The following is a 25,650-nucleotide window of genomic DNA, read 5'->3' as shown; positions in this document are numbered from 1 at the left end:
ATCACACAACACACGTTCAGAGTGTACAGAATCACTCCACACACTTTCAGACACTTCTCACCCTCACTTACACCCCAACCCCACCCTCACCTACACCCACACCCCAACCCACATGTGGCAGGTCAACGTGAGGCCGAAATGTTCTTTTGAGGTTTGAATTCAACCATAATGCATCAATTACTTTGGTTTTGGTTTTTGTGAATGGGTTTCAATGTTCACCCCCAGGATTTTGTACATTTTAACAGTTTAAGGCACAGGTGTCAAACTCCAGTCCTGGAGGGCCATAGTGTCTGCTGGTTTTTGGGGTGTTCTGGGTTCATTCAAGTCACTGATTGGTTAAAGTATCCACACGCCTTGTTCTCAAGGCCTTAATAGGCCTTAATTGGCAGCTGATTGAAAGGAAACCGCAAAAACCCGCAGACACTGCGGCCCCCTGGGGATTCAGTTTGACACCCCTGGTTTAAGGTGTCAATCTGCTGCACTTTAAGAGGAAAATGAGAGACTCGATCAGAGCCTAGAGACATGTGTTTTTCATGTCCGTTTTTGTTTCGATCGTTGGAACTCCTTTGCGCAGATCTACAGTGTGGAAGGCCCGGTCTCATCTCGGGTGCAGGTGTAGCATGGGAGGGTATAAAGTACACAGCGATCATTTCTGTTCATTACGAGACTAAACGCATTTATATTTAACACTCTTTATCACGCACACGACCAACACCCCAGGAATCCGGGGTGTTATTTTCCTGAAGCGGAATGTTCGAACACAGACACAGACACAGGGAACAGGAGTCAGGAGTCAGGCAGTTCTCCGAACTGCCGCGTTTAATTCACCATGACAACACTGTTTCTCTTTTTTTTCTTTTTTTTTTTACAGGAATATTTACCATAAAAAACAACTGTTCAAACTGCCAGGTACATAAAAAATCCAAAAATTACATGAAATTAAATCTTGCACAGACAGCGAGTTCCCCAACTCTGGCTCCAATCCAATCAAGTGATTTCAACAGGGAGTTTTGTGACTGAGAAGCATGTGTATGTATATGTACACACACACACACACACACACACACACACACACACACACACACACACACACACTCTCTCTCTCTCTCTCTCTCTCTCTCTCTCTCTCTCTCTCTCTCATTTCAGAACGTTAATCTGTATTGCATACATTTAATCTGCGTGGAAATCTGAAATGCATCTGTGAACCACGTTTTTTTTTTTTTTTAAGATTGCATTTTTTTAAACACTTTAGAAAAAAAGGGAGGTGGAGCTATGATGGTTGAGACTCATGGATGAGTTTTGGGCCACAAAGACGACCTGGACCCCTGAGACAGAGAGGCCGACAGGACTGATGTCCACATTGCACCGCCCACCCCAATCTCAGCAGCGAATCGGGCGCTGTGTTTTACGCGTTTAAAAGTGTCGGGGGGTTCTGTTCAGTGATTCACACACAGCTGGGTCATGCAAAGTAGCAGCAGAATGTCTCTTTCCCAGAACAGGGGAGAATTCACCCTCGAGAGGACAACTCCACAGCCAGAGCCCCCCTGTCCCGTTCCCCCCCGTATTTCACCATCAAACGCACAGACAGCTGCACAGAACGCAGAGAACTGTGGTACTAACTCGCAGAACCGGGCGCTAACGCACAGAACCGGGCGCTAACGCACAGAACCAGGCGCTAACGCACAGAACCAGGCGCTAACGCACAGAACCAGGCGCTAACGCACAGAACCGGGCGCTAACGTACAGAACCGGGCGCTAACGCACAGAACCACAGAACAGGGCGCTAACGCACAGAACCAGGCGCTAACGCACAGAACCAGGCGCTAACGTACAGAACCGGGCTCTAACGCACAGAACCAGGCGCTAACGCACAGAACCGGGCGCTAACGTACAGAACCGGGCGCTAACGCACAGAACCACAGAACCGGGCGCTAACGCACAGAACCAGGCGCTAACGCACAGAACCGGGCTCTAACGCACAGAACCAGGCGCTAACGCACAGAACCGGGCGCTAACGTACAGAACCGGGCGCTAATGCACAGAACCACAGAACCGGGCGCTAACGCACAGAACCAGGCGCTAACGCACAGAACCAGGCGCTAACGCACAGAACCAGGCGCTAACGCACAGAACCAGGCGCTAACGCACAGAACCGGGCGCTAACGTACAGAACCGGGCTCTAACGCACAGAACCACAGAACCGGGCGCTAACGCACAGAACCAGGCGCTAACGCACAGAACCAGGCGCTAACGCACAGAACCGGGCTCTAACGCACAGAACCAGGCGCTAACGCACAGAACCGGGCGCTAATGCACAGAACTGGCAGCAAATGAGTTTTGGCCTTTTTGAGTAATCTAAGAAAAAAAAAGAAAAAAAGACGTAGCCACAATCTCTACGAAACGCTGTAAATATGTAGTGAGACGCGAGAGCTAACAGAAACGTTAGAGGCTGTTAGAGTCGTGCTGAAGAGACGCTTAGTCTCTTCCATCACTCAGAGGCAGCATTAATGTTAAATTAGCGTTTAAAAAAAGCAGGTATTAGATAAAGATACTGACAAACAACTTAAATACATAAATTATTTCTTCTTTTTTTAATAAAATAATTTTAAATTGGGGGCAGGAGGGCTGATATTGTGCAAAGCAAAAAAAAAGGAAAAAAAAAGAAATATATCAGGGGAAAGGCATCGCTTTTATAATGTTCATGAAACCAGCATGTGTGCTTCGACCAGCAGTGTGTGTGTGTGTGTGTGTGCGTATGTGTGTGAGTGTGTGTGTGTGCGCGTGTGAGTGCGTGTGCGTGTGTGTGAGTGCGTGTGCGTGTGCATGCGTGTGCGTGTGAGTGCGTGTGTGTGCGTGTGCGTGTGCGTGTGCGTTTGTGTGCGTGTGCGTTTGTGTGCGTGTGTGTGCGTGTGTGTGCGTGTGCATGCATGTGCGTGTGTGTGTGAGTGCGTGTGTGTGCGTGTGAGTGCGTGTGTGCGTGTGTGTGAGTGCGTGTGCGTGCATGTGTGTGTGTGGTTCCACTTTGTTGCCCTCTCTTCATTACTGAGATTACAGCCCGTGTCCTGTATGATGCTGCACACACGCGCACGCGCGCGCACACACACACAGTTTGCGGCCAGCTCTGACAGCAAGAGTGAGCTGAAGATACGAAGTGACCAATCAGAGACGATCATGATGCTGTGACAGAACTGCAGTGGGCGTGGCCAGAGCCGGGGGGGGGGGGGGTTATGTATGTGGGAGGGGCTACACAGCCAGGCCCCGCCCCTCACAGAGATGACTCCACCTCCCTGGAGTAGGGCAGCTCAGCGTCCGGCCGTGGCTCCGCCCCCGTGGCCTCGCAGATGACCTGCAGGGGGGCGCTCCTCCCGTCGCCGGGGGCGACGGCGGGCTCGGTCGCCGTGCCGACGGGGGCGGTCGCCGCGCCGACGCCGGCCTTGTCGGCCGCCCCGCAGCACAGTTTGGGCGCGCACTGCGTCCGGCAGGACAGCTCGCACAGCGAGATGCGCGAGTCGGAGTTGACGGTGGCGAACTCGGGCTGGATGGTGGTGGCGTGGATGCCCTGGTCGTGGAAGAAGCCCTTGATGCGCTTGGCCACGTCCATGTAGGACGCCGGGTCCTGGCACTTGATGTGCGCCGTGGCGATGATGCGGCTGCCCGCCAGCTGCCAGATGTGCAGCTCGTGCACGGCCAGCACGCCCTCCACGCCCCTCAGGCACTCGCTCAGCTGGTGCACGTCGATCTGCTTGGGCACGGTCTGCAGCAGGATGAGCGCGGACTCCTTCAGCAGCGGGTAGGTGGTGTAGAGCAGGATCAGCACCATGATCACGCACAGCGTGGGGTCCAGGTACAGCACCCAGCAGGGCCCCGCCCGGCCCAGGCGGACCCCGTCCGCGCTGCCGTTCCCCGGCAGGCCCACCAGCGTGTGGTTGAGGTGCTGGTGGTCGGTGCAGTGGCTGTTGACGCAGGGGTTGATGCAGGGCAGGACCGGATCGCAGGGCTGCCAGACGAAGGTGAAGATGAGGGCGTTGACCACCACGATGACGGAGCCCAGCGCGTCTCCCAGCACGTGCAGGAACACGCCGCGCATGTTGAGCTGGGACGCGCCGCCGTCCAGGTCCTCGTAGGGGGCGCTAGCGCTCCCGTTCATCTGCACCTCCACACTGTCACTGCGCTGAACCTCTGAGGAGAGGGGGGGGGGGGGGGGGGGGGGGTTAATGACCGCATGCAGACAGCGCCTTTATCCCAACCTCACTGTGGGGAAAAATCAACCACTGACCACTGCAATTCTGCTCAAACTTTGTGTACATTTTCTTTATATATTCAGTAAAGAATATCCAAACCATTAGCCTCATTGGAATGATCACTCTATAGATAGCTGTTCTGATAGCTGCTTTTGGAATCATATCTTTGGCACAAAAGCAGGGAAAAATCTGAAATTGTGTATTCTGACACAATTTTCTGTCCACTTTCAGATTTTAAACTCATTTTCATAATACTGCTCGGAAAAATAGTTATGGTCAGCTTTTCTGGTTCATAGCTGAACATATTAATATACAAATTAATAACTTTTACACTTTACTTTTTTTTGTTACAACAGCAGCATTCCCAGAACAGAATGGGGACAGAATTGGGCAGATGAACGGGGGGAATAAATCTGCCTGGACCCCCCCTCCATTGAGATGATAATTAGTAGAATGAGGTGTGCCAAGTTAGGGTCAACCTAAAGGATCTCCAGGAATAGGGTTAGGGACCACTGCCGTAGAGAATATGATCAGTAGCCATGTCATTTCCTGTCACTTGCAGGGAGTTCCTGTTGGTACTGTACTGAGGAACAGACAGTCTTTACTGATGTAAAGATTAATTAGCTGTATTTAAAAAGGAAATAAAGTCTCGTTAGCAACACAGCGCTAATGGAGTGAAAGAAAGGGGGATGAAGCTATAACGGGGAGAGAGAGAGGGAGGAGAACTCCAGGAATGGAGGAGAAACAGTAGCTGGGTCTAAGGAAATGCACCGTTGGCACGATATCGTCGGCACGATATCGTCACGTTCTGGTGGTCACCCGACTTCCATTTCTTATCAAAATAAAGCTACAAGACACATTCCTCAAAGCCGTTTCCACGGACAGGATTAGAGAGAGACTGCTCCTTGTGCGGAGAATGATACTCAGGTCTGCCACGTGATTTATGCTGAAACAGACCTGCATGAGGACACTACCGGTTGCTATATTGCATCTAACCTCAACAATTCCCAGCAACAAGAAAACAACAAACAAAAAAAGAAAAAAGAACAATGGCAGATATTTGATACACAGGACAGCGTGGTAAAAATGATAGATACATAGCTCTGGTGACTCAGGGTGTCAAATGAAAAAATAAATGAATAAAATGTGAAGTTGTTTTTTTCCACCACCACCTAGCTGACACCTTCTGACTGATAGCAGAATGTCACTTCCTGAAATGGGGGTTTCCTCAGACAGCAGTGCAGCTCTGGGCGCCATTGTGTTTCTGCAGAGCACAGTTTCCACAGAGCACAGTGCTGCTGCATGTAAGGACTTGTAGTGACGACTCATCATGACGAGCACGGTACACTTCAGGCAAGCAGCAGATGCACTGAGCCAGAATGATACAGCTCAACTTCCTTTACAAAATAATATACAGCCTGGAAATGAAACCCACATGCCCAGAGTTAGACCCAATGCCCTAACCGCTACACTGCAGAGTCCTCCACCACACAGACACATGGAGAGAGGTGTGCACGCACGCACAGACGCACGCACGCACAGACGCACGTACGCACAGACGCACGCATGCACAGACGCACGCACGCACACATACAGACACAAATTCCTTCACATGCAAAATCAACTGAAGAAATCCAGTCATCCATCAGAACCGGGAAGGCCCAGTCTCCAGAGTGAAGAGACAGAGAGATGCAGAGACAGAGACAGGGAGAGGGAGAAAGAGATGGTATTCTGATTTTGAGGTTCCTTCACTGAGTACACAAAAAAGGAGGGAGGGGTGAAAGAAACGGGGTACAGAGAGATAAAGATGGGGAGAGTTGGGGAGGAGAGGCAGAGAGATAGACAGGGTTTAAAGGGGGAGAGAGGTAGGTGGGGAGGAGAGAGAGAGATAAGCAGGGTTTAAAGGGGGAGAGAGGGAGGTGAGGAGGAGAGGGAGACAGCACCACACAGCAGAAAAGGCGCTGCTAGGTTTGAAGAAGTGTGTAGAACGGCAGGAACATGAGCACATGAAAGTGAGTCAACAGCCTTCTGCTGGGCCAACGACACTCAAGGACAAACGCAACCGCGTTTTTCCCCTTTTGTTTTTATTCACACGCTACTAACCTCACCCCCCTCTTCCGCCCGTACAGCTCTTAACTTTACGCTGTAGGTTATGTAATTCTGATTTTCGGAGACACCTCTGTTCCGTTCCTTAAACCAGAGTGCGCACTTCGCACATAGCTCTGGAGTAGACTGTGTGAAATACCTAAATGTATGTTTCAGTAAAAACTAAAGTTTTCGAGTAAAAACTGGAGAAAAAAAAGAAAAGAAATACTTCATTTAAAGGCCCCATATTTCGACACATACGCGCTCGGCAACACTAGATAATTATTACCCCCAAACGTAAGTACTGTATGCTGGGTTTACACCAATCACACATAAATACCACTGTGGTCTGCAGAGGACTATGGTTAGGGACTATGTTCCCTTGATTCAATCAGCCATATCATCCGGCTTCTCGTGTGGTTTGGCAAATTACTGAATTAGAACAGAAGACTTCCGACAAATTGCAACGAAGTCTAGAGAGCTTCTCACCTGACGTATAACCGGGGAAGGGGGAGGGGGGGTTGATAATTCCTCTGCACCCGACTGCACTCGGGAGTCTGCACACTGTACCCAAATCAAAACTCCGCCAACAGTCCCCGAACGCGCATGTATACGTGAGGGAATACCAGAATACCTTGGCCTTAATTTACACGCTTAAATCGTGTGTTTTTCGCCAGGTAGAGTCGCCAAGTGAAACAAGGACACTGAAAATATGTTATTGCTTCACCGGTGTGGTTACTTGTACATTTTAACCGCTGACTGTCGAGTATAGCTGGAGTGTTAGCTACAGTTCATTTTTGCCCATTCAGGACCGCTTACTTTCTTTCCATTTGAATAATCGGCGCTGGACTCCAGCTAGCCAACATGGCTAGATTCAAAAGCGTTTCCAACTCTAACTGATAATTAATTGTTCAAATGTAAAAACAATAAACAATAGACGGTGATTGTTTTCATTTATGAAGAGAATACGGCTAATTGGTAGACTAAGGTTAGTATGTCGGTATTAAGTACGTCAATGAATACATATGGAGCGGGATTTTAAAACTACACGGATTTTACAGCGACGGTTCGCTGTATTTTAGCCAGTCTACTAGAGTTACTCGGCTCGGTCGTTACATTTCATTGATTTACGGCGATGAATTAACATCACCTCACGGAATACCCATGAGCACAGGTCGACTAGACGGCGTATTTTGACCCAGTAGCACTTGGCAGCGTGGCAGGGGTGTTGTAACGTTAGCCTACTGGGTTGTGAGGGTCGGTCTTTAGCCAGCTAAGCGAGTAAATCCTTCCCTAAAGACAATAGGGGAGAGATGGAGAGAGAGACATACCGTGCCGGGCTCCATGCCGAGGTCTGCTGTCGGTGCCGACACCGTTCGGGCTGCTGCTGCAGTTCCCCACCAGATTGTTGGTCTCCTCGCCGGATGACCCGTTGCCGGACGGCCGGTCCGATTTACACAATTTATTCCTCTTGTTCTTTTTATTCCCGTGCGAGTGGCCTCCGTGAGAATGTCCGTGTCCGCCACCCCCGTGTCCGTGGAACAAGCACAGCCCGAGCAGGTTAACGAGCAGCCCCGCCGCCCCAACCCCGATCACGACCAGGGGTTGCTCGATTTCGTGGGGCTCGGTGAAGCGCTCGATGGCCTCCAGGACGATGGTGAAGCACAGAGCCGTGAGAAACACGGCGTTTACCAGGGCACCCATCACCTCCGCCCGGATCCATCCGAAGGTGTTTTTGTTGGTCGACTGTGTCTTCTCCGCGAAGCGGACGGCCACCAAAGCGACAATCAGCGCTATAACGTCCGAGAGCATGTGAAACGAGTCCGACAACATTGCCAAGGACGACGTAATTCGACTGACTACCACCTCCACAATGAAAAACCCAAAAGTCAGCGTGAGCATGCATAGCAGCCGAACAAAGTTGGGCTCGCAAGCCATTTTACCACCTAGGGGTTGAATAAACTGGTTAGCTAACGTTAGCTGGAAACCGTCACGAACCCCGACCAGTCAAAAAACAACAGCTATGTATAACGTTATATTCTAACTCGCTAATTGTACGTTAATATACTAGCTAGCTCATATCATTTATCCGTCCTTCCATTTGATGATTTAATTCAGTCTGGGGGAAAAAAAGGAAGAACACTGGTCCTGATTAGCTTCCACACCGTCGCATATTCCACACCGCTCAGCTGTTTGCAGACGGTTGTAACTTTGCACCCGAAACCGGCAAAGTTTTCACACGGAACGAGGCGATTTGGGGAGACACGCCCCGGTCCTTGGCGATTGGTAGCGGAAGAGCGAAGTACCATTTGCTGGGAGTCCGGGGATTGTCGATGCCTCCACCGATTTCACAAACAAGGCGACATCGATAAGCGACACGGTTAGTTTCTTTTCTGATCGCAGGCAACGTGCACTCATTTGTGGTTGGTCGGAACACCTCACGTGATGCGCTCGGGCAAATGCGCGTCGCGCTCGTGAGGAATCGAGGAATCACCGTTTTTCCTGCCTGGGCGAGCAAGCTGTTGCTATGTGCGGTCAGCCCCTGTAGCTTGTTACGTTTCAGAGCCCTATTGGTTGAGCGGCGGATCATTCAAACCCGCAGAATCCACTGTTAAAACCAACAAAGGCTCAGAGACGGTAAAATGCTAGGTTTTTTTCCACACGTTTTTTTGTTCTATCCGCGACCCACAGCCTCTCTGACGACCCCACGAATGTCCGGAGCCGCAGTCTTGCTTCACGGACGTTGTTCTCATTAAAAGTAAAAAGTTTAGTTTACCGTATGTGTGCTGTGTGCAAGAATCTATTTCCAAAATGTATCCAGGGATTAATCAGCCAGAAATAGATTCCATTTGGCAGCTGTTTATAAACAATTGTTGGCCTACATGATCTAAACGAAATGGCATCAGTCAACAAGCTGGTTACAATATTCAGAGTTTTGCTGAATGTGAAATGTATTTCCATGTTTAATATATGCATCAAGACCAGCAAGGTTGATAGTTTGCACTTTAGACAGTACAGAGTAGCCACGTGATCTACTGGAGTGAATGAAGCCTGTTTCCAAAAAACGTAAATAAACACGTACATGAGTACAGAGGAACACAATAACAAAGAGGAATCTGCAATTATATCCCATAGCTTTTACAGGCGATTTAAACCACAGGCATTTTCACCCGAGCATTAGATGTGGGAACTGGTGAACATAATGAGGACGACAACAGCCCCCGACTTCATAATTCATGAGTCATGACTGTCTTCGTTTTGTTTTTTTTTTTCGTTTTTTTTTTTTCAAGCCAGTGAGGGCAGGGACGTTTCATCACACGGCGCGAGCAACTACTGAAAGCCAATTCCACGCTCGTGTTACGAGGCTCTGCGACAATGCAGCTTCACGGTCCTCTCAAAGGGACGCGTTACTTCTGAATTAATCAGCAGTCAGTATTAACGCGAGACGAGCCGGGGAAGTGCAGGCCTTTCCCACGGCTTTTTACTGGCGTTTACAGTGTCGCTGAGAAATGAAACGCTGTTTGGCACCTGGACAGTGTTTCAGACGGAAGAGATCGTAGAAAATCATGTATTATGGCCGTGGAAGTTCAACCAGATACTCTCTGTGAGAGAAGGAACTATATGATATAGTAATAATATATACATTTTAAGAACTGAAGGGTATTTTTCTCAAGAGTGGTGTGAACAGCACACACACAATTTAAATAAATGGCATTGGAATTGTTGATTCAATGTGTCACTTTTTTTGTGCTGTTTTCATAATTATTTTCTGATAATTACCAGAGTCAAAAGTCAACAGGTACCGAATATTTTGCATTTGAAATTAAGATAATCGTCAATACTTTTGGTACTTGTACATGGTTTATACTCTTCTATTTGTGATATGACAAACAAAAGAAGCACTGTACTGACACACATATTACTCACAATAATGGAGTCCTTTATTGCGATTGGCTCTATGCTGACTGTTCACTCATTGTACCCATTCTCTTTTATTCAAAAAATCTAATAAATACACAGCAGTGACATCATGGCATGAGATGGACAGCCTGTAGTCTAGAGGCTAAGGTGCTTGACAGGGCCCAGGAAGGTTGGTGGTTCAAGCTCCGGTGTTGGCACAGTAAGATCAGTGCAGCTGTTGGACCCTTGAGTAAGTCCCTCAACCCCACACTGCTCCAGGGGGGATTGTCCCCTGCTTAGTTTAATGAACTGTACATTTCTTTGGATAAAAGTGTCAGCTAAATAACACATTCTTGTTATTATCACCAGAAACCAGGGGAATCCATTGCAGTGTGCTTCGCTGAATTTTGAACCTCAGGTTTAACCCCTCAGACCACAGCACTGCATTTCAGCCAGAACAGCAAATGCTGATTTCAGAGATTTGAATAGCTGTTGCTAATCCAGTTTTTTTACAGTTCTGTTTCTGTCATAAAATGAAAAACTGAGCATTTGAGTTGGTGCTTTTTAACCTAAAATTGGTCTTCAGCCCAGTCAAAGTTCACATCTTACCTTAAAGATAAGCCAGCCTCTCATCGCTGGAGTAGAGGAGAGTCAGCCTGAGCTTCCCCTGTCCCACAGAGACCTTGGGCCGTGTGGCCCATGCGATATGAGGCAGATTATTCTACTGCTTGTTTCTCTTTCATTCTCCAGTGTCAAAGCCTTGGGCTTTATCGAGGAGCTGTGATGCGCAGCCCATAATATTTGTGTTTGACTAAAAAAAAGATGATCTTTGAGGTCAAATACATTAATGTCATGACATGATGTTATTGACCGCTGTTTGTAGCTGTTTGTTGGTCACGCTAATCTCAGTGCCTTTTATGGTATGGTCATATGATCACACTAGTCACACTGGAGCGCTGCGATGTTTGAGTACTGGCCAATCAGAAGTTAAGAATGATCACCAGGTGCGTTGTCCTTTATTCCAATAGGGCAGCAGTTTGTTAAGTGTCGATGATGTCATATTAATTTGAAATCTGAATTACATGTCATGTAGAAAAAGAAGAAAACGACGTTCATTGTTCTGTTTCAAATCCATCGTGTTGGAATACAGGGACAAAACAAAAAGTGTGTTACTGTCCACACAATTGAACAAAAAACTGGAACAGGAAGTGAAATGTCTTGGTCAAACCACAAAACAATGTTCATGAAAAACTGGCCAATCAAACAGATGTGACAGAAATAGATCTGTTGGAGTGCTCTGGCAACAGACTTTTAGATCGTCCCGTGACTAATTTCACATTTTAATCCTTTTCTATTTGATGTGGTATCAGCAGAATGTGTTCTGCCTGCAGGCTAACGGGCATGTGACCTCTCTAAGATGGAGGTGCAGTCAGGAGTTGCGTCCTCCTGCTGGTGTTTTTCTGGAGCCGTCGATCGTCGACACTGGAGGAGATTAACACGAGGATCCCTCAGCTCGCCCCGATACGCATCAGTGCTGCAGCGGCAAAGGCCGATTAGGGCGTCGTAACCTGGCGTTTGCTCCAGCGCCTGACTACAGTAAATAAGATACTGCGGGGAAATGCATGATCAGAGCCGCGCAGTCACCGTACGCGTGGGCCAGGAGGGTAAAGGGCCATCCTGCACCGTGAGAGATAATGAAGACTGAGATAAGAGAAAGATTGATTATCTAAGCTATTAGATTACTGATTTCCTTCAAAAATATACGATTTCTGTTGAAACTGCGCAAAGATGTTGGGCCGGCGTGGCTTACCACGACTTCCGAGAGGAACGTGGCGGCGAGTGGGATTATATCATTCTCACTCTTGTTCTGTGGTGTGTGAATTATCGCACTCTTGTTCTGTGGTGTGCGAATGAAACCGTAAACTGTGGCTTTGATCAGGAAGCCCCCAGGCCTGACACTCGGGTGACTGAACGCTAATTGGAGGTTAGTTGCTTGATAAGCGAGCCCCGTCTTTGACAAAGCGAGCCTCAGTGCTGAGAACAGGAAACAGACGCAGGTGGGGATTTTCGGGGGGTGACAGTTAGGAGACCAACATTTAAAAAATGTGTAAATAACTTGTTATTTAGCCGATGCTTATATCCAAGGCAATTTATAGTTGATTAGACAATCCCCCCTGGAGCAATGCGGGGTTAAGGGCCCTGTTCCTGGATGAAATGCGGGGTTAAGGGCCTTGTTCAAGGGCCCCCCAGCTGTACTGATTTTATTATGGCTACATTGGGGCTTGAACCACCAACCTTCTTAGTTAGGTACCTTCGCCACTAGACTACAAGACAAAACCTTCCATAAATACTAAAATAATAAAGAATAAAGAATAAAATAATTTGCTCCAAACCACATCTGGCTCATTAGGCATCAGGACTGGTCGATGTTTTGACCCTACGTGGGTCACCAAAGATGAAGATGGCAGTGTCTGATGTCATCAGATGAGCACCCAGCATATAAATGATAATCAGCTCCATGGTGTAAATACATCAGATGTGTTTTAGAGTGAATAGTACATGAGCAAGGTTTTCACTCTCCCGATTTGGATAAAAGCACCTACAAAGAGTTATTCAGTGTGTGTGCTTTCTGTAAACCCAACTCGTGCTCATCTCAAAGGGTGTGCGGATATTAAAAAAAACATAAATATGATGAAAATTTCATCAGTCTTCTTGCAGTCTGATGCTGATAAAATAATGGTCGGTTCTCTTTAAAATAATAGTTATATAACACTCTGTTCTCTGGTCATGTTACATAACTGCTGCCCTGTAGCAACAGGTGGAATGTAAAACAGTGAAGGTCTGTCAGCACAGTACAGACACTCAGATAATGGATCCGCATCGTCTGTAAGCTTCATTTACAGGCAGTTGGAAGGTCATCCTGAGTGTTCTACTTCTGCACATCAACACCATTAAAACACTATCTCCTGGATCACTGAGTGAACACCTTTGGTTAGATGTACCAGCCTGTACCAGTGTGTGTGTGTGTGTGTGTGTGTGTGTGTGTGTGTGTGTGTGTGTGTTACAAGTTTGTACATATTGCATCTAATCAGGTTTCTTATCGTACTGATGACCTGGGTATGGTGATCATGAGGCGTAATAAGAGGCCTTCTTGATCTTGGACACTTACGGTATGCAAACTCAGCTATCATGCATCTGCAGACTGCACAGTGAGTTTTGGAGACCCCTTGTGGAACGAATGTATTATTTCTTGTTGGATCTCACAAAATTTACAGACGGAACAACTTTTAAGATCTGTTGCACGGCAACATTTGTATTGTTGGACGCTTTCACGTATCACCTGCTCTGCTCTGTTTTGAATTTACTGTCTTGGGCATCTGAAAATGTGAGGCATTAATTGAGGAGGTGGATTCATAAACAATTAATGTTGTAAACATGAGCATAATGTGCTTATTTCTATTTGCAATTGGCATTGTGTAACCCTTGTAACTTAAACAAACTCCACTAGAGAAGGAACAGCTGCAGTGTTTCTGATGCCCATAACGTATTAGCACATATGCTGAAATTATTTGTAAAAAGTTTAAATGATACTTACCGATTTTTTAATGCTTTTTCATAAATAAATAAATAAATAAAAAGCTTTCCACAGTATTTGATACATACGTTTTTCCATTTTTAATGACATTGTTTTAAATACATTTCTTTTTTTTCATTTTGATAGTAGTTACAAAATACATTTATCAACGAAATTGTCGACAAAATTAAACCTCCCCTTTAAATGCGCGCCGTTCTCTCGCGGTTATCTGACGCATAGCAACCCTCGACTTGTTTCCATGCAACGACCAATGAAAGCCTCGCTTCCCCAAAAAGAGAGACCAATCAGATTGACGCATTACAGCACCAATTTTGAAACGTCGGCTTGACCTGTTTTGCTAAGGAGGCCCATTTATACCGAACGCCACATTTAGCAAAACTATTAGAAAATTCTCACGTTGTTCGCAACGAGCAATCAATCTAACACAGAAGAGTTTGTAACTCAAAACACAAAAGGACACCAAGCGTCGGCCTCGCCGTCACTGAGTTGGAAAAATAACAAGACAGCGGTTTGGGTTCTATGTAGAAATATTAGTTGGCGATATTGCAGAAATATCTTCAACAAATTCTGCCATTAAGATGCCATCACGGGTGGAAGATTATGAGGTCTTGTATACCATAGGATCCGGATCTTATGGGAAATGTCAGAAGATAAGGAGGAAATCTGATGGAAAGGTAAGCGTAATTCTAACGTAGCAGCGCCGTGCTGATTGTTAACGTGCGTCAAGGTGATCTTTAGCGTTACCTAAGTTGGCTAGCTACCTGTAGCTAACGTTATGGCTAATTTACAAACGTTGCTAAAGTACGTTTGCTGTCGTGCATTTTTGGCTGAAGTTGTGATTTCGCTAGGCTTACGTAGCTATAATAGTCAAGTAACGAGCACCAGTTAACATTTTGCATACTAACGTTAGCAAACTACTCATTAGCCAACTGTGACGCAATGTTAATAACCAAAGTTCCTGTAATTGCTAGTAGCTAGTGTTCAAGGTGCATTGGTGCATGTGGTTTGCCACATTTTGTTTGTTATTTGTAGGTTCTAGTTTGGAAAGAGCTGGACTACGGCACCATGGCAGAAGCCGAGAAGCAGATGTTGGTTTCCGAGGTGAACCTCCTGCGCGAACTGAAGCACCCCAACATTGTACGGTACTACGACCGCATCATCGACCGCACGAACACCACTCTGTACATCGTCATGGAGCACTGCGAAGGCGGGGACCTGTCCGGTCTGCTCACCAGGTGCATCAAGGAGAGGTGAGTCTCCCCACTTTCCGGCCAAACCCATAACGTCGTGTCCGAACACACAGCCGTGACACACCCCTACCTTGAACATTAGAATTGACTTTACTTTCATCCATTTCAACCTGAATATATTGTTTCTGGTCTTGATCCGCATGTCAGGTTAGGTGTGCTCCTGCCGTTGCCCTTCACCAAGGCAACTGGAGTTGATCAGAACCCCAGGTGCCGCACTGTGGCTGCCCACTGCTAATTGGCAACGAACTAGGATGCTGAGCACATTAATTAATGGGGGTTCAATGGAATGCATGTTATATATTAAGCAATTGGGCCTTATTCAGACTTTTTTTTTTTATTTTTATCTTCCACTACCTTCCCTCAGTCATGAAGGTGGGTTTTTAAAAGTTTATTTGGCCAGGGTCGTGAACTATAAACATGTCAGCCGCGAGTCATGCCCGTGCGTTACCTGGACCGCAGGCGTTACCTGGACGAGGACTTCGTCCTGCGGGTGCTGGCCCAGCTCGCGCTGGCGCTGAAGGAGTGTCATCGCCGTGGCGACGGGGGGCACACCGTCCTGCACCGCGACCTCAAGCCCGCCAACATCTTCCTGGACGCCAGGCAGAACGTGAAGCTGGGCGACTTCGGCCTGGCCCGCATCCTCAACCACGACACCAGCTTCGCCAAGACCTTCGTCGGCACGCCGTACTACATGTCGCCGGTGAGACCCTCCGTGCGCGGCGTGACCGTTAGCGTTGTGACCGTTAGCGTTGTGACCGTTAGCGGCGTGATCACTAAAAGCCAGTTTCACAGATGCAGATTAAGTTCAATCCTGAGGGGGCATGTCATAAAGCAGGATCACAGAGTTGGCTGGATGTATTCCGAGTAAAACCTGGAATGGCTCTTTGTACGTCAGACCATGTTCCAGATTTGGAAGGGTTCCAGTTATTATTTGTAACTGTTATTATTAAATTTAACCAACTAACTGTAATTCTGCTTTGTGATATATCCCCCAGAGTAAATTGGGTTTACTATAAAATTTCATTTAATCTAGGACTAGGCTTAATCTGTCTGTGAAACTGGCCCAATGTATGCGTGTGTGTGCCCTTTTTTAGCTTGAAACCATTTCCAATTTTCTTGTACAGGAGCAAATGAATCGGACATCTTACAATGAGAAGTCTGATATCTGGTCCCTGGGGTGTCTGGTGTATGAGCTGTGCGCCCTTTCGTGAGTATCTGCTCTAAGGGTCACGGACCCGTGTCGATCTTTAGCGTGTTGCAGGCGTGTCTGTCTTTAGTGTGTCGCAGGCGTGTGATTCAGTGACCTGTGTTCCTGTCCTCCAGGCCGCCGTTCACGGCGTACAACCAGAAGGAGCTGGCGGAGAGGATCCGGGAGGGGAAGTTCCGGCGGATCCCGTACCGCTATTCTGAGGAGCTGAACTCCCTGGTGTGCAGAATGCTGCACTTAAAGGTACAGGCGCCTCTCCTCGAGCTTCCCAATTGGCTGCATTACATTACTGATGCCTCTATCCGTCAGACTAAGCAGGGAATTGCTTATTACTGTCTGGGCAGGACTACATGAGGCCGTCGGTGGTTGATTAGTGCTGTCTCCTCAGGACTGCCTGAGGCCATCGGTGGTTGATTAGTGCTGTCTCCTCAGGACTGCATGAGACTGTCGGTGGTTGATTAGTGCTGTCTCCTCAGGACTACATGAGGCGGTCGGTGGTTGATTAGTGCTGTCTGCAGGACTACATGAGGCTGTCGGTGGTTGATTAGTGCTGTCTCTGCAGGACTACATGAGGCCGTCGGTGGTTGATTAGTGCTGTCTCCGCAGGACTACATGAGGCCGTCGGTGGTTGATTAGTGCGGTCTCTGCAGGACTACACCAGGCCGTCGGTGGTTGATTAGTGCTGTCTCTGCAGGACTACATGAGGCCGTCGGTGGAGAGCATCGTGCAGAGCGCTCTCCTGGCGTCGGCCGTGTCGGAGGAGCAGAGGAAGGCCGAGCAGAGAGTCCGGAGGAAGTCTGCGGAGCTGGAGCGGCCCAAACCCGCCGACGTCCCCGCGGAAACGGCCGCCGCCGTGTCCATGGCGACGGAGCTCCGGCTGAAGGAGCAGCGGCTGCAGGAGCGCGAGCAGGCCCTCAAGGACCGGGAGGAGAGACTGGAGCGTGAGTCACGCCCTGCGCACCCAGCTCCACCGCTTAAATTCAGCCGTTTCAGCCCTGTCAACATCAGGGGTGGGGAGTAAAAGCCCTGCCTTGTATGTATTTTACTTAACTGTAAATCAGTTAAATAACTATAGTAGATTAGACTACATATGGGCCAACCCAATGTGGGGTTGAGGGTCCAACGGCTGCACTGATCTAGACTGCCCACCCATGAACCAGCTGATTCCACAAACTGGTTCTGCATCCTGGCTGAAGGATTGTGTCCGGGTGACTGGAACGAAATACCGGTGAGGAATTTTACTTTCTGAACCTGGATCTTCCACCTCTGCTCCACATCCTGTGGAGTAGTGACAAAATGTGTGTGAGTGTGTGTGTTGGAGACCAGGGCAATGAAAAGCTTGATTCATTTCTTTGCCTGGTCATGGTTTATCACCCTTTTTCCTGGGGGTGCGCTGGGCTGCAGCTGGGTTTGCGGCGTGACCTTGGCGTGACCTTGCTGAAGGCCAGAGCTGCTGGAGAGGGGACTCCGCAGGTCGTGCAGAATAAGCAAACGGTCCCGGTTAAAGGTTTATCGCTGTTCTTTTCTCTCCCCGCAGAAAGGGAACAGGAACTTTGCGCCCGGGAGAGGCTTGCTGACGAGAAGTTGGCAAGGTGAGTTCAGCAATGTTTAACTTCCTGTCGCCTTCCCCGTCCGCTTGAGGAATGTTTGACTTCGGCTCGTGTTCACAATGCGGAAAAATGCCAGTTGGCTCTACAAACGGGGTGTGGGCGAACACTGGTCCCTTCTGGAGGGTTCTCTGCCTGTGATGGATTAAGAGCACGAACTTGCAGAATAGAGTTGGTGGATATTTATGCATTTTAAGCACACATGCAGTGCAAGTATAATAATGACTCTGAAAAATATCCTGTACACACGTACGTGAGTGAGTGAGTGAGTGAGTGAGTGAGTGAGTGAGTGAGTGAGTGAGTGAGTGAGTGAGTGAGTGAGTGAGTGAGTGAGTGAGTGAGTGAGTGAGTGAGTGAGTGAGTGAGTGAGTGAGTGAGTGAGTGAGTGAGTGAGTGAGTGAGTGAGTGAGTGAGTGAGTGAGTGAGTGAGTGAGTGAGTGAGTGAGTGAGTGAGTGAGTGAGTGAGTGAGTGAGTGAGTGAGTGAGTGAGTGAGTGAGTGAGTGAGTGAGTGAGTGAGTGAGTGAGTGAGTGAGTGAGTGAGTGAGTGAGTGAGTCTCTCTCTCTGTTTAAGGACTCTCTCCTTTATCTCTCCTCTCTCCCCCTGTCTTCTCTCCCTCAGGGCGGAGGGTCTGGTGAAGACCTGTAATCTGGTTCGGCAGCAGAAGGCTCTGACTCCGCTCTACTCCAACGAGATCTTGGGTACGGGCGGGAAACCGCGACCGGCCGCCATCTTCAACCGCTGACCTCTAACCTCCCCTCCCGCCATTTTAATGCGTCTACGTCTGTACATACACTAACTTAATAAACCGTTTTATTTACCCTGTGGTGGTAAAGCCATTGAATCTACACTGATGGAGCCGGGGACTTGAGATTTGAGACTTATTTTTGGCCCAGCAGGAAAATGATTGCTTACTTTTAATAAATAAAAATACAAAAAAAGATTTCCTGTCATCAAACCGAATACACGCATTGTACCCATCAATCACGGAATTAAGACTGACCGTGTGTGCATTTTCATCCAATGAGAATGCTGGAATTCTTAAAGGAAAAAAAAGTCACTCCCTAACCCCAAAGCCTTCCCTAAAACTGATGACTTTAGTTACACTAACTCCAGAAGTGCCCCTTTTCTAAAGGCTGGAACAGAAACCAAACCCCCACCCGTGTAGCACTGTTGTGCTTGTTTACTCTATTATAGGGAGGGCGACAACAAGGTGGGGCAGCCATTCGATTGGTTCAAACAAGTCCGTGATTGATGGCTCATTGTGTTTGTGTCGCTATGGTAACAGTGACGGGAGGTTTTTGGGTGGTTTGATTTGTGCCGTTGGACATGTGCAGTGAAGCCCGCGGGCTGCCAGGTGGCTGACGGTCCTCTCTCTCTCCCGCAGGTGAGCGGGCGGAGTCTCCGTCTCCAGGTAAGAAGAAGGTGCACTTCGCGGGCGACAGTAAGGAGAACCGGGCTCCGGACCGGCACCTGAAGCTCCGCAACGCCGAGCTGAAGAAGCGTCTGCAGGCGGCCACCGTGCGCGCCCAGGCCCTGGACCTGGTGGAGCGCAACTACCAGCTCCAGAGCAGGCAGCTGCTGGGCATACGCTAGAGGGGTCCTTCAGCCGGCCGGCGCGGGAGATACGCATCATCAGGGAGGGCCCCAGCAGGCTGGACTCTGAGGCTGGTTCACCCGGGCGTCACATTCGCTCGTTCATGTACATACTGTCATATAAAGGGAGAAACAAACCCTGCGTAGACGCAAGCTGACAATCTAAAAGCCCTGTAGGAATTTGGGGCCTTTTTTTTAAATATATATTTTTGTTTTGGATGGGTGTAATGTTTTATTGTGAATGAATGTCGTCTAATTTTATACGGTTGCTGGTGAGCGCTTGTGTGGACCCACCTGGAATGCGAACCAAAGACGTTTCAATTACTCAAGAGGGTCTTCGAGGTTTTAACTAGGGACAGGTGTGAATGGTGAACAGGAAGTGATGTCGTCGGGGGACGGCTGAGCGCGCTCAGTCCAGCGCTCCGTCGGCAGGACGCCCCGTTACCACGTCGCCCGTCATAACGTCGTTTTAAAGGGCAGGTTTTCCGGGATTAACCGCATGGGAAGAGTGGGAATAGTGCCTCGGTAACCCAGGGCCGCGTTCTCTCCTGGGTGCTGCTGGGAAATCTCAACAGCGACCAGCCCCCTCGCTGATCTGAACCAATAACGATCGTGTCAGATCAGCGATTCAGACACGTGAGTGATTGACGGCTGAATTGTAACTCCCCTCCGTTGTGACTGAATTATATTTCCACCTGAATTGTAGCCGCCTCCTTTGCTGGGCTGCGTCCGAAACTTGAGGAGACCGTAATGGACCCCCTGGGGGGGGGGGGGGGGTCTGACCTCCGCTCCCTCATCACCTCAAGCCCTCTCTCCTCCATGCGTTTGTTCCCCTCTTTTTTTGTCTGTTTGTTCTACGTGTTGCTTGGAGCTGCACCCCACCGCCCCTACATGGTGGTTAACAGGCTGAAAACATCATCTCTGTTTTTCAGCCTTATTTAAAGACTTGATCGTTTTCACTGAATGTAGATCCATTTTTGGCTGTACCTGGATTTACGTTTATATTTTGCACAAACATGGTGGTCGTTATTCAGACACTGTAATTATGTGTACAGTTGATTTTCTTTTTTCCTCTTTCACTGTAAAAAGAAATTTAATTAAATGTTGTTTTCCCAGAGTGCTTCATGGGGTTAATGTCATTTTTGTGAGTCGTTTTGTTTTGTAGGTTTGGATTTGTCCACTTCCGCAGTTTCCGCATCATTAAACTCGATTTAGTGGCTTTAGATTAATCTGTGTCCGTCAAACCAGCCCTAAAATAAGAGCCTAAACCTGCCCAGCCAACGTGTTCCCTTCTGCTGCCAGCAGAGGGCGCTGAACGCAGATGAATGATTACATCGTCACTCACACCAGGGAGATGCTGTTCTTTATCGCCACGACACCATCGCTGTCTTTCAATCCCAGCCTCTCGTTGATCAATCCTGAGATTTCTTCGCACCAGACTTTTATTCAGATCCAAACTTTCCCAATTTTCACATTTCCTGTTCCCCATCACGGGGACGGTGTCTCTGTAAAACGTGCCACACGACGTACCTGAAGTGAAGTTCTGGTGATCTGCTCAGTTTTGGCCAGGGTCCTCAACCGAGGTGTGTAATCCACCAATCAGAGAACTTCATTTCAGACCTACACTCACATGGCCAAATACTGAGGGTTCAAAGGATCCATGTAACTGACACCATATGCTTTTAGGGTCCAGTCCCATACGCTAGCATTGTTACAACCCAACAAGTGTTTGTTCTATGTCCTATATTCTTGGTGGCAAATGTCTGCATTGTGTGTGTGTGAGTGTGTGTGTGTGAGTGTGTGTGTGTGAGTGTGTGTGTGTGAGTGTGTGTGTGTGTGTGTGTGTGTGTGTGTGTGTGAGAGTGTGTGTGTGTGTGTGAAAGTGATCTGTGGGTGGTCGCTCCCTGCCGGGGCATCTCCTCCGCCTGACAGCGGGGCATGATGGGATTGCGAGTGACCGTCACGCGACGCTGGGACCTGGCGGTGTGGCGGGGTCGTTTAGCGGGAATGAGGGCGGGGCTGTGCTCATGGGCGAGGAGGGGTTCCTGCTCCGGCCAATCCATCCTGATCTCACAAAGGTCAGGGGTCCTGGATTACTTTCACCCATGATCTCACTGATCTCACTGACCGCTAACTGGGCAGGGCAGCCGGCAGCAGCTGTGGAGGCTGAGAGAGAGGGAGAGAGAGAGAGATGAGAAGAAAGGGAGATAGAGGAGAGGGGGAGAGATAGAGGAGAGATAAAGGAGAGGGCATATTCTTTCTCTGCAGGGCACCCACATACAGGTTCAGGTCACATTACAGATGAATACGTTATGTGACGCTTTTATCCAAAGCAACTTCCAGTTGATTAGACTAAGCAGGGGCCAATCCCCGCTGTGGGGATAAGGGCTTTGTTATAAAAAGAGAGGGGTAAAGAGGTGATCTTTGGAGTAGTCTGGAAGGAATTGAAAAGAAAGAAAGCCCTGATGCTCTTAATTGGAGCAGTGATGGCTGAAAGGTCTGTTATCAGGGTGTGTTTCAGCGTTCTGGACGCGAGTCCTCCCTCTGCGTCTGAAATAAAGCGTTCTGCTGACAGGGAAGAGGCTTCACGTGGGGGGGGGGGGGGGGGGCGGGTTGACGAGTCGCCCAAATTAACAGCTGCCTGTCAGCTGCTCATCTCCTGCCATCGCTCACGGCAACTGCCAACAAGATGCAGCAACGGGCTGCCAATCACAGAAAGGTCACATGGCTGGCGGCTCACGGGGGGGGGGGGGGGTCACTGTGGGACACACTCCCTGCCCCCCCGCGCCCCTCCCTCGGTGACTGACTTCCAACAGCTCTGCTGAACGCCCCCCAGGGTGAAGATGCACCAGTGCATGCTGGGAATGCAGATTCTGACGGGGCGGGGCGGGACGCAGGACGTCATGGCAACATCAGAGCTGAACTCGGCTGAAGAGCTCTCTGGTCTGCCTCTGCACAACACGACAGACACACACGTGCATGCACGCGCACTCACACACACAAACACACACACGTATGCACGCTCACTCACACACACAAACACACACACGTATGCACGCGCACTCACACACACAAACACACATACGTATGCACGCGCACTCACACACACAAACACACGTATGCACGCGCACTCACACACACAAACACACACACGTGCATGCACGCGCACTCACACACACAAACACACACACATGTATGCACGCGCACTCACACACACAAACACACGTGCATGCACGCGCACTCACACACACAAACACACACGTGCATGCACGCGCACTCACACACACAAACACACACGTGCATGCACGCGCACTCACACACACAAACACACACGTGCATGCACACACTCACACACACAAACACACGTGCATGCACACACTCACACACACAAACACACGTGCATGCACACGCACTCACACACACAAACACACACACATGTATGCACGCGCACTCACACACACAAACACACGTGCATGCACGCGCACTCACACACACAAACACACACACATGATCAGTGCAATTCCACATCTCTGTTTGTGACAGGTGTAGGATGGAGCAGCAGAAACACAGCGCACCTCAGTGCTCACAGAAGTGACCCCCCCTGCAGGTGCTGCTATTCCTGTCCCAGACAGGTGAGCCTTCAGGGGCACAGCTGGGTGTTTTACTGCTGCTGAGTCAGCCCGTGTAGCTAACCGGCACGGACCGCACCATTCATCTGTGTCCCCCTCCGGACTGTACCATTCACCTGCTCCCTGCTCCAGACTGTACCATTCACCTGCTCCCTGCTCCAGACTGTACCATTCACCTGCTCCCCCTCCGGACTGTACCATTCACCTGCTTCCCCTCCAAACTTTACCATTCACCTGCTCCCCGCTCCGGACTGTACCATTCACCTGCTCCCCCTCCAGACTGTACCATTCACCTACTCCCCCTTCGGAATGTACCATTTACCTGCTCCCTGCTCTGGACTGTACCATTCACCTGCTCCCTGCTCCGGACTGTACCATTCACCTGCTCCCTGCTCCGGACTGTACCATTCACCTGTGCTCCCCTCTGGACTGTACCATTAATCTGCAGCTTGTGCTCAGGAGGTGCCCAGACATACACGTTAAACTACTCTATTTCCTTTTCTCCAGTTGTGTAACGTACCCTAATTTCACCCCATGAGACCATCACCACCGTTCTGTGCTTGACAGTGGCTCTACACTGTGAGGGGTCACACAGGGCATATGTGATATAAATGGCAAACACCACACACCTCCAATGTGGTAAAAGGGTTTGTGAAATGACAGTATAATTATGTGTAGTGCGTCCATTGCTGCTCTTGAGATCCTGTCCTGTTTAATCCCGGGGAAATGAAATCTGCTCCCTTCTGTAATCTCATTTTACACTCCACTTCCCTGAGTGTGCCGTGGCCTCTGATTGGCTGCCTGCAGCACGGGACATCCCAGAATTCCACATGGTTCTGCATTCTGTAGGCATGCTGGCTCCTGCAATGCCCCCTCACCCCCCCCAAAGAAAGAAAATACCACATTTGGCAAATTTACACAGCGATTCAAGTGCAGACACACACAGACTCTCTTCCGACCTAAATGTGCACAACAGCCCAATTATTCCAGCATAAATAAATAAAATTAGAAGCATAAGGAGGGAAGAAAAAGCAGTCAATGAGAATGACCTCCCCGTCAGGGTATCGTTCAGCCCGCTGAATCAGAGCAGGGTCGCAGGAAGTGGAGATCAGGAAGAGGTCTGGATAACGTCGTCCCCTCAACAAATACATAAAGTGATACATGCAGAGCCAATAAACCAATAATACACACACAAACACACAGACACTCGCATACATACTTATACACATTCACGCACACACTCACACACATTCTAAAACACATTCACACATGTGTCATGGGGACACAGAAAAACATACAACACAATTCACATACATGCAAATGCACAAATGATTTTACCTGCCGGTCGACAAGCAATTCAAAAGTAACTGCTTTCAAAAGCAGGGGTGTCACACTCCAGTCTTGGGGGGCCACAGTGGTTCCAGCCATCAAATCAGCAGCCTATTAAGGCCTTGTGTGTGGATTCTTCAGCCAATCAATGACTTAAATGAAAGATTTGTGCTGAACTGCACTGAAAACCAGCAGACACAGCAAGCAACACCCCCCCCCCCCCCACCACACACACTTACACACACACTCACTCACACTCACTCACACTCACACTCACAGCTTTTAAAGGAATCAGTTGTCAAAGTCCTGGGATGTGAGAACAGGACGCAAGACGCTTATTCTTCATGACCTGCAGAGCGGTTTCGTTTTTAAAAGGTGTCCTTCTTTAGTGTTTCTCCATAAAAGCAGACAGATGCAGCCAGATGGGATCCTGCACAGATGGGCATGGCGGTCGGGCTGACCGTCTGCTCCATTTCTCCAGCAGAATGTGGACTAAGAAGGCAAATCACCCTTCAGTATTACAACAGGTTCAGCAACCCTGGTCCTGGAGAGCCGCAGGGCGTGAGGGCTCTCGTTGTTACTCAGTACTTCATCAATGAAACCCCATCACTGACCCAGCACCCTAAACCCCATGACTGTGACCCAACGCCCAAACCCCATCACTGACCCAGCGCCCTAACCCCATCACTGTGACCCAACGCCCAAACCCCATTACTGACCCAGCACCCTAAACCCCATGACTGTGACCCAATGCCCAAATCCCATTACTGACCCAGCGCCCAAACCCCATGACTGACCCAGCACCCTAAACCCCATCACTGTGACCCAGCAGCCAAACCCCATTACTGACCCAGCGCCCAAACCCCATCACTGACCCAGCACCCTAAACCCATCACTGTGACCCAGGGCCCCCTCATGAGCTTCTCCGCCAGTAAGCACTCGCTCGGAGCAGCCTGGGTTGGTCAGTCACAGACCCAGGGCCTGTGGAAGCGTTCTTTCCGCACAGGGACACCGGATCTCCGTAACGACACCAGGCCTCTGCCTGTGGGTCCATTCAACTGTAAACAAAAGGATGTAACAGAAGAGCCAATCAAACGGAGGGATCAGTTACCTGCAGACAGGTATGTGGAGATGGAATCCTCCACATCGGAAAGAGAACAAGAGACTTTTTTCATTTATTTTTTTTTAAACATTTTTATTTTTTTAGGTAAG

At 49.0% G+C, this 25,650-nt stretch overlaps 2 protein-coding genes across 2 annotated transcripts; one reads left to right on the top strand and one right to left on the bottom strand.

Annotated features, from left to right (window-relative positions):
* Nucleotides 1-786: 786 nt before the first annotated feature.
* Nucleotides 787-8,743, bottom strand: slc30a1a (solute carrier family 30 member 1a). The gene is made up of 2 exons (XM_061244064.1): nt 7,658-8,743; nt 787-4,179 (listed from the first exon to the last, which is right to left on the bottom strand). The coding sequence occupies exons 1-2, from the start codon at nt 8,262-8,264 to the stop codon at nt 3,266-3,268; spliced, it is 1,521 nt and encodes a 506-aa protein (XP_061100048.1). The 5' UTR covers nt 8,265-8,743; the 3' UTR covers nt 787-3,265.
* Nucleotides 8,744-14,164: 5,421 nt separating this feature from the next.
* Nucleotides 14,165-19,676, top strand: nek2 (NIMA-related kinase 2). Its single transcript, XM_061243278.1, has 9 exons — nt 14,165-14,495; nt 14,854-15,071; nt 15,531-15,771; nt 16,196-16,278; nt 16,395-16,521; nt 16,973-17,219; nt 17,816-17,870; nt 18,506-18,585; nt 19,272-19,676. Exons 1-9 carry the CDS (start codon nt 14,400-14,402, stop codon nt 19,478-19,480), a joined length of 1,356 nt encoding a protein of 451 aa, XP_061099262.1. The 5' UTR covers nt 14,165-14,399; the 3' UTR covers nt 19,481-19,676.
* Nucleotides 19,677-25,650: the final 5,974 nt, after the last annotated feature.

The sequence above is a fragment of the Conger conger genome, chromosome 5, assembly GCF_963514075.1.
Source record: "Conger conger chromosome 5, fConCon1.1, whole genome shotgun sequence".
Classification (NCBI taxonomy): Eukaryota; Metazoa; Chordata; class Actinopteri; order Anguilliformes; family Congridae; genus Conger; species Conger conger.
Note: the sequence above shows the minus strand (reverse complement) of the source record. Positions and strands in the feature narration are given on the sequence as shown.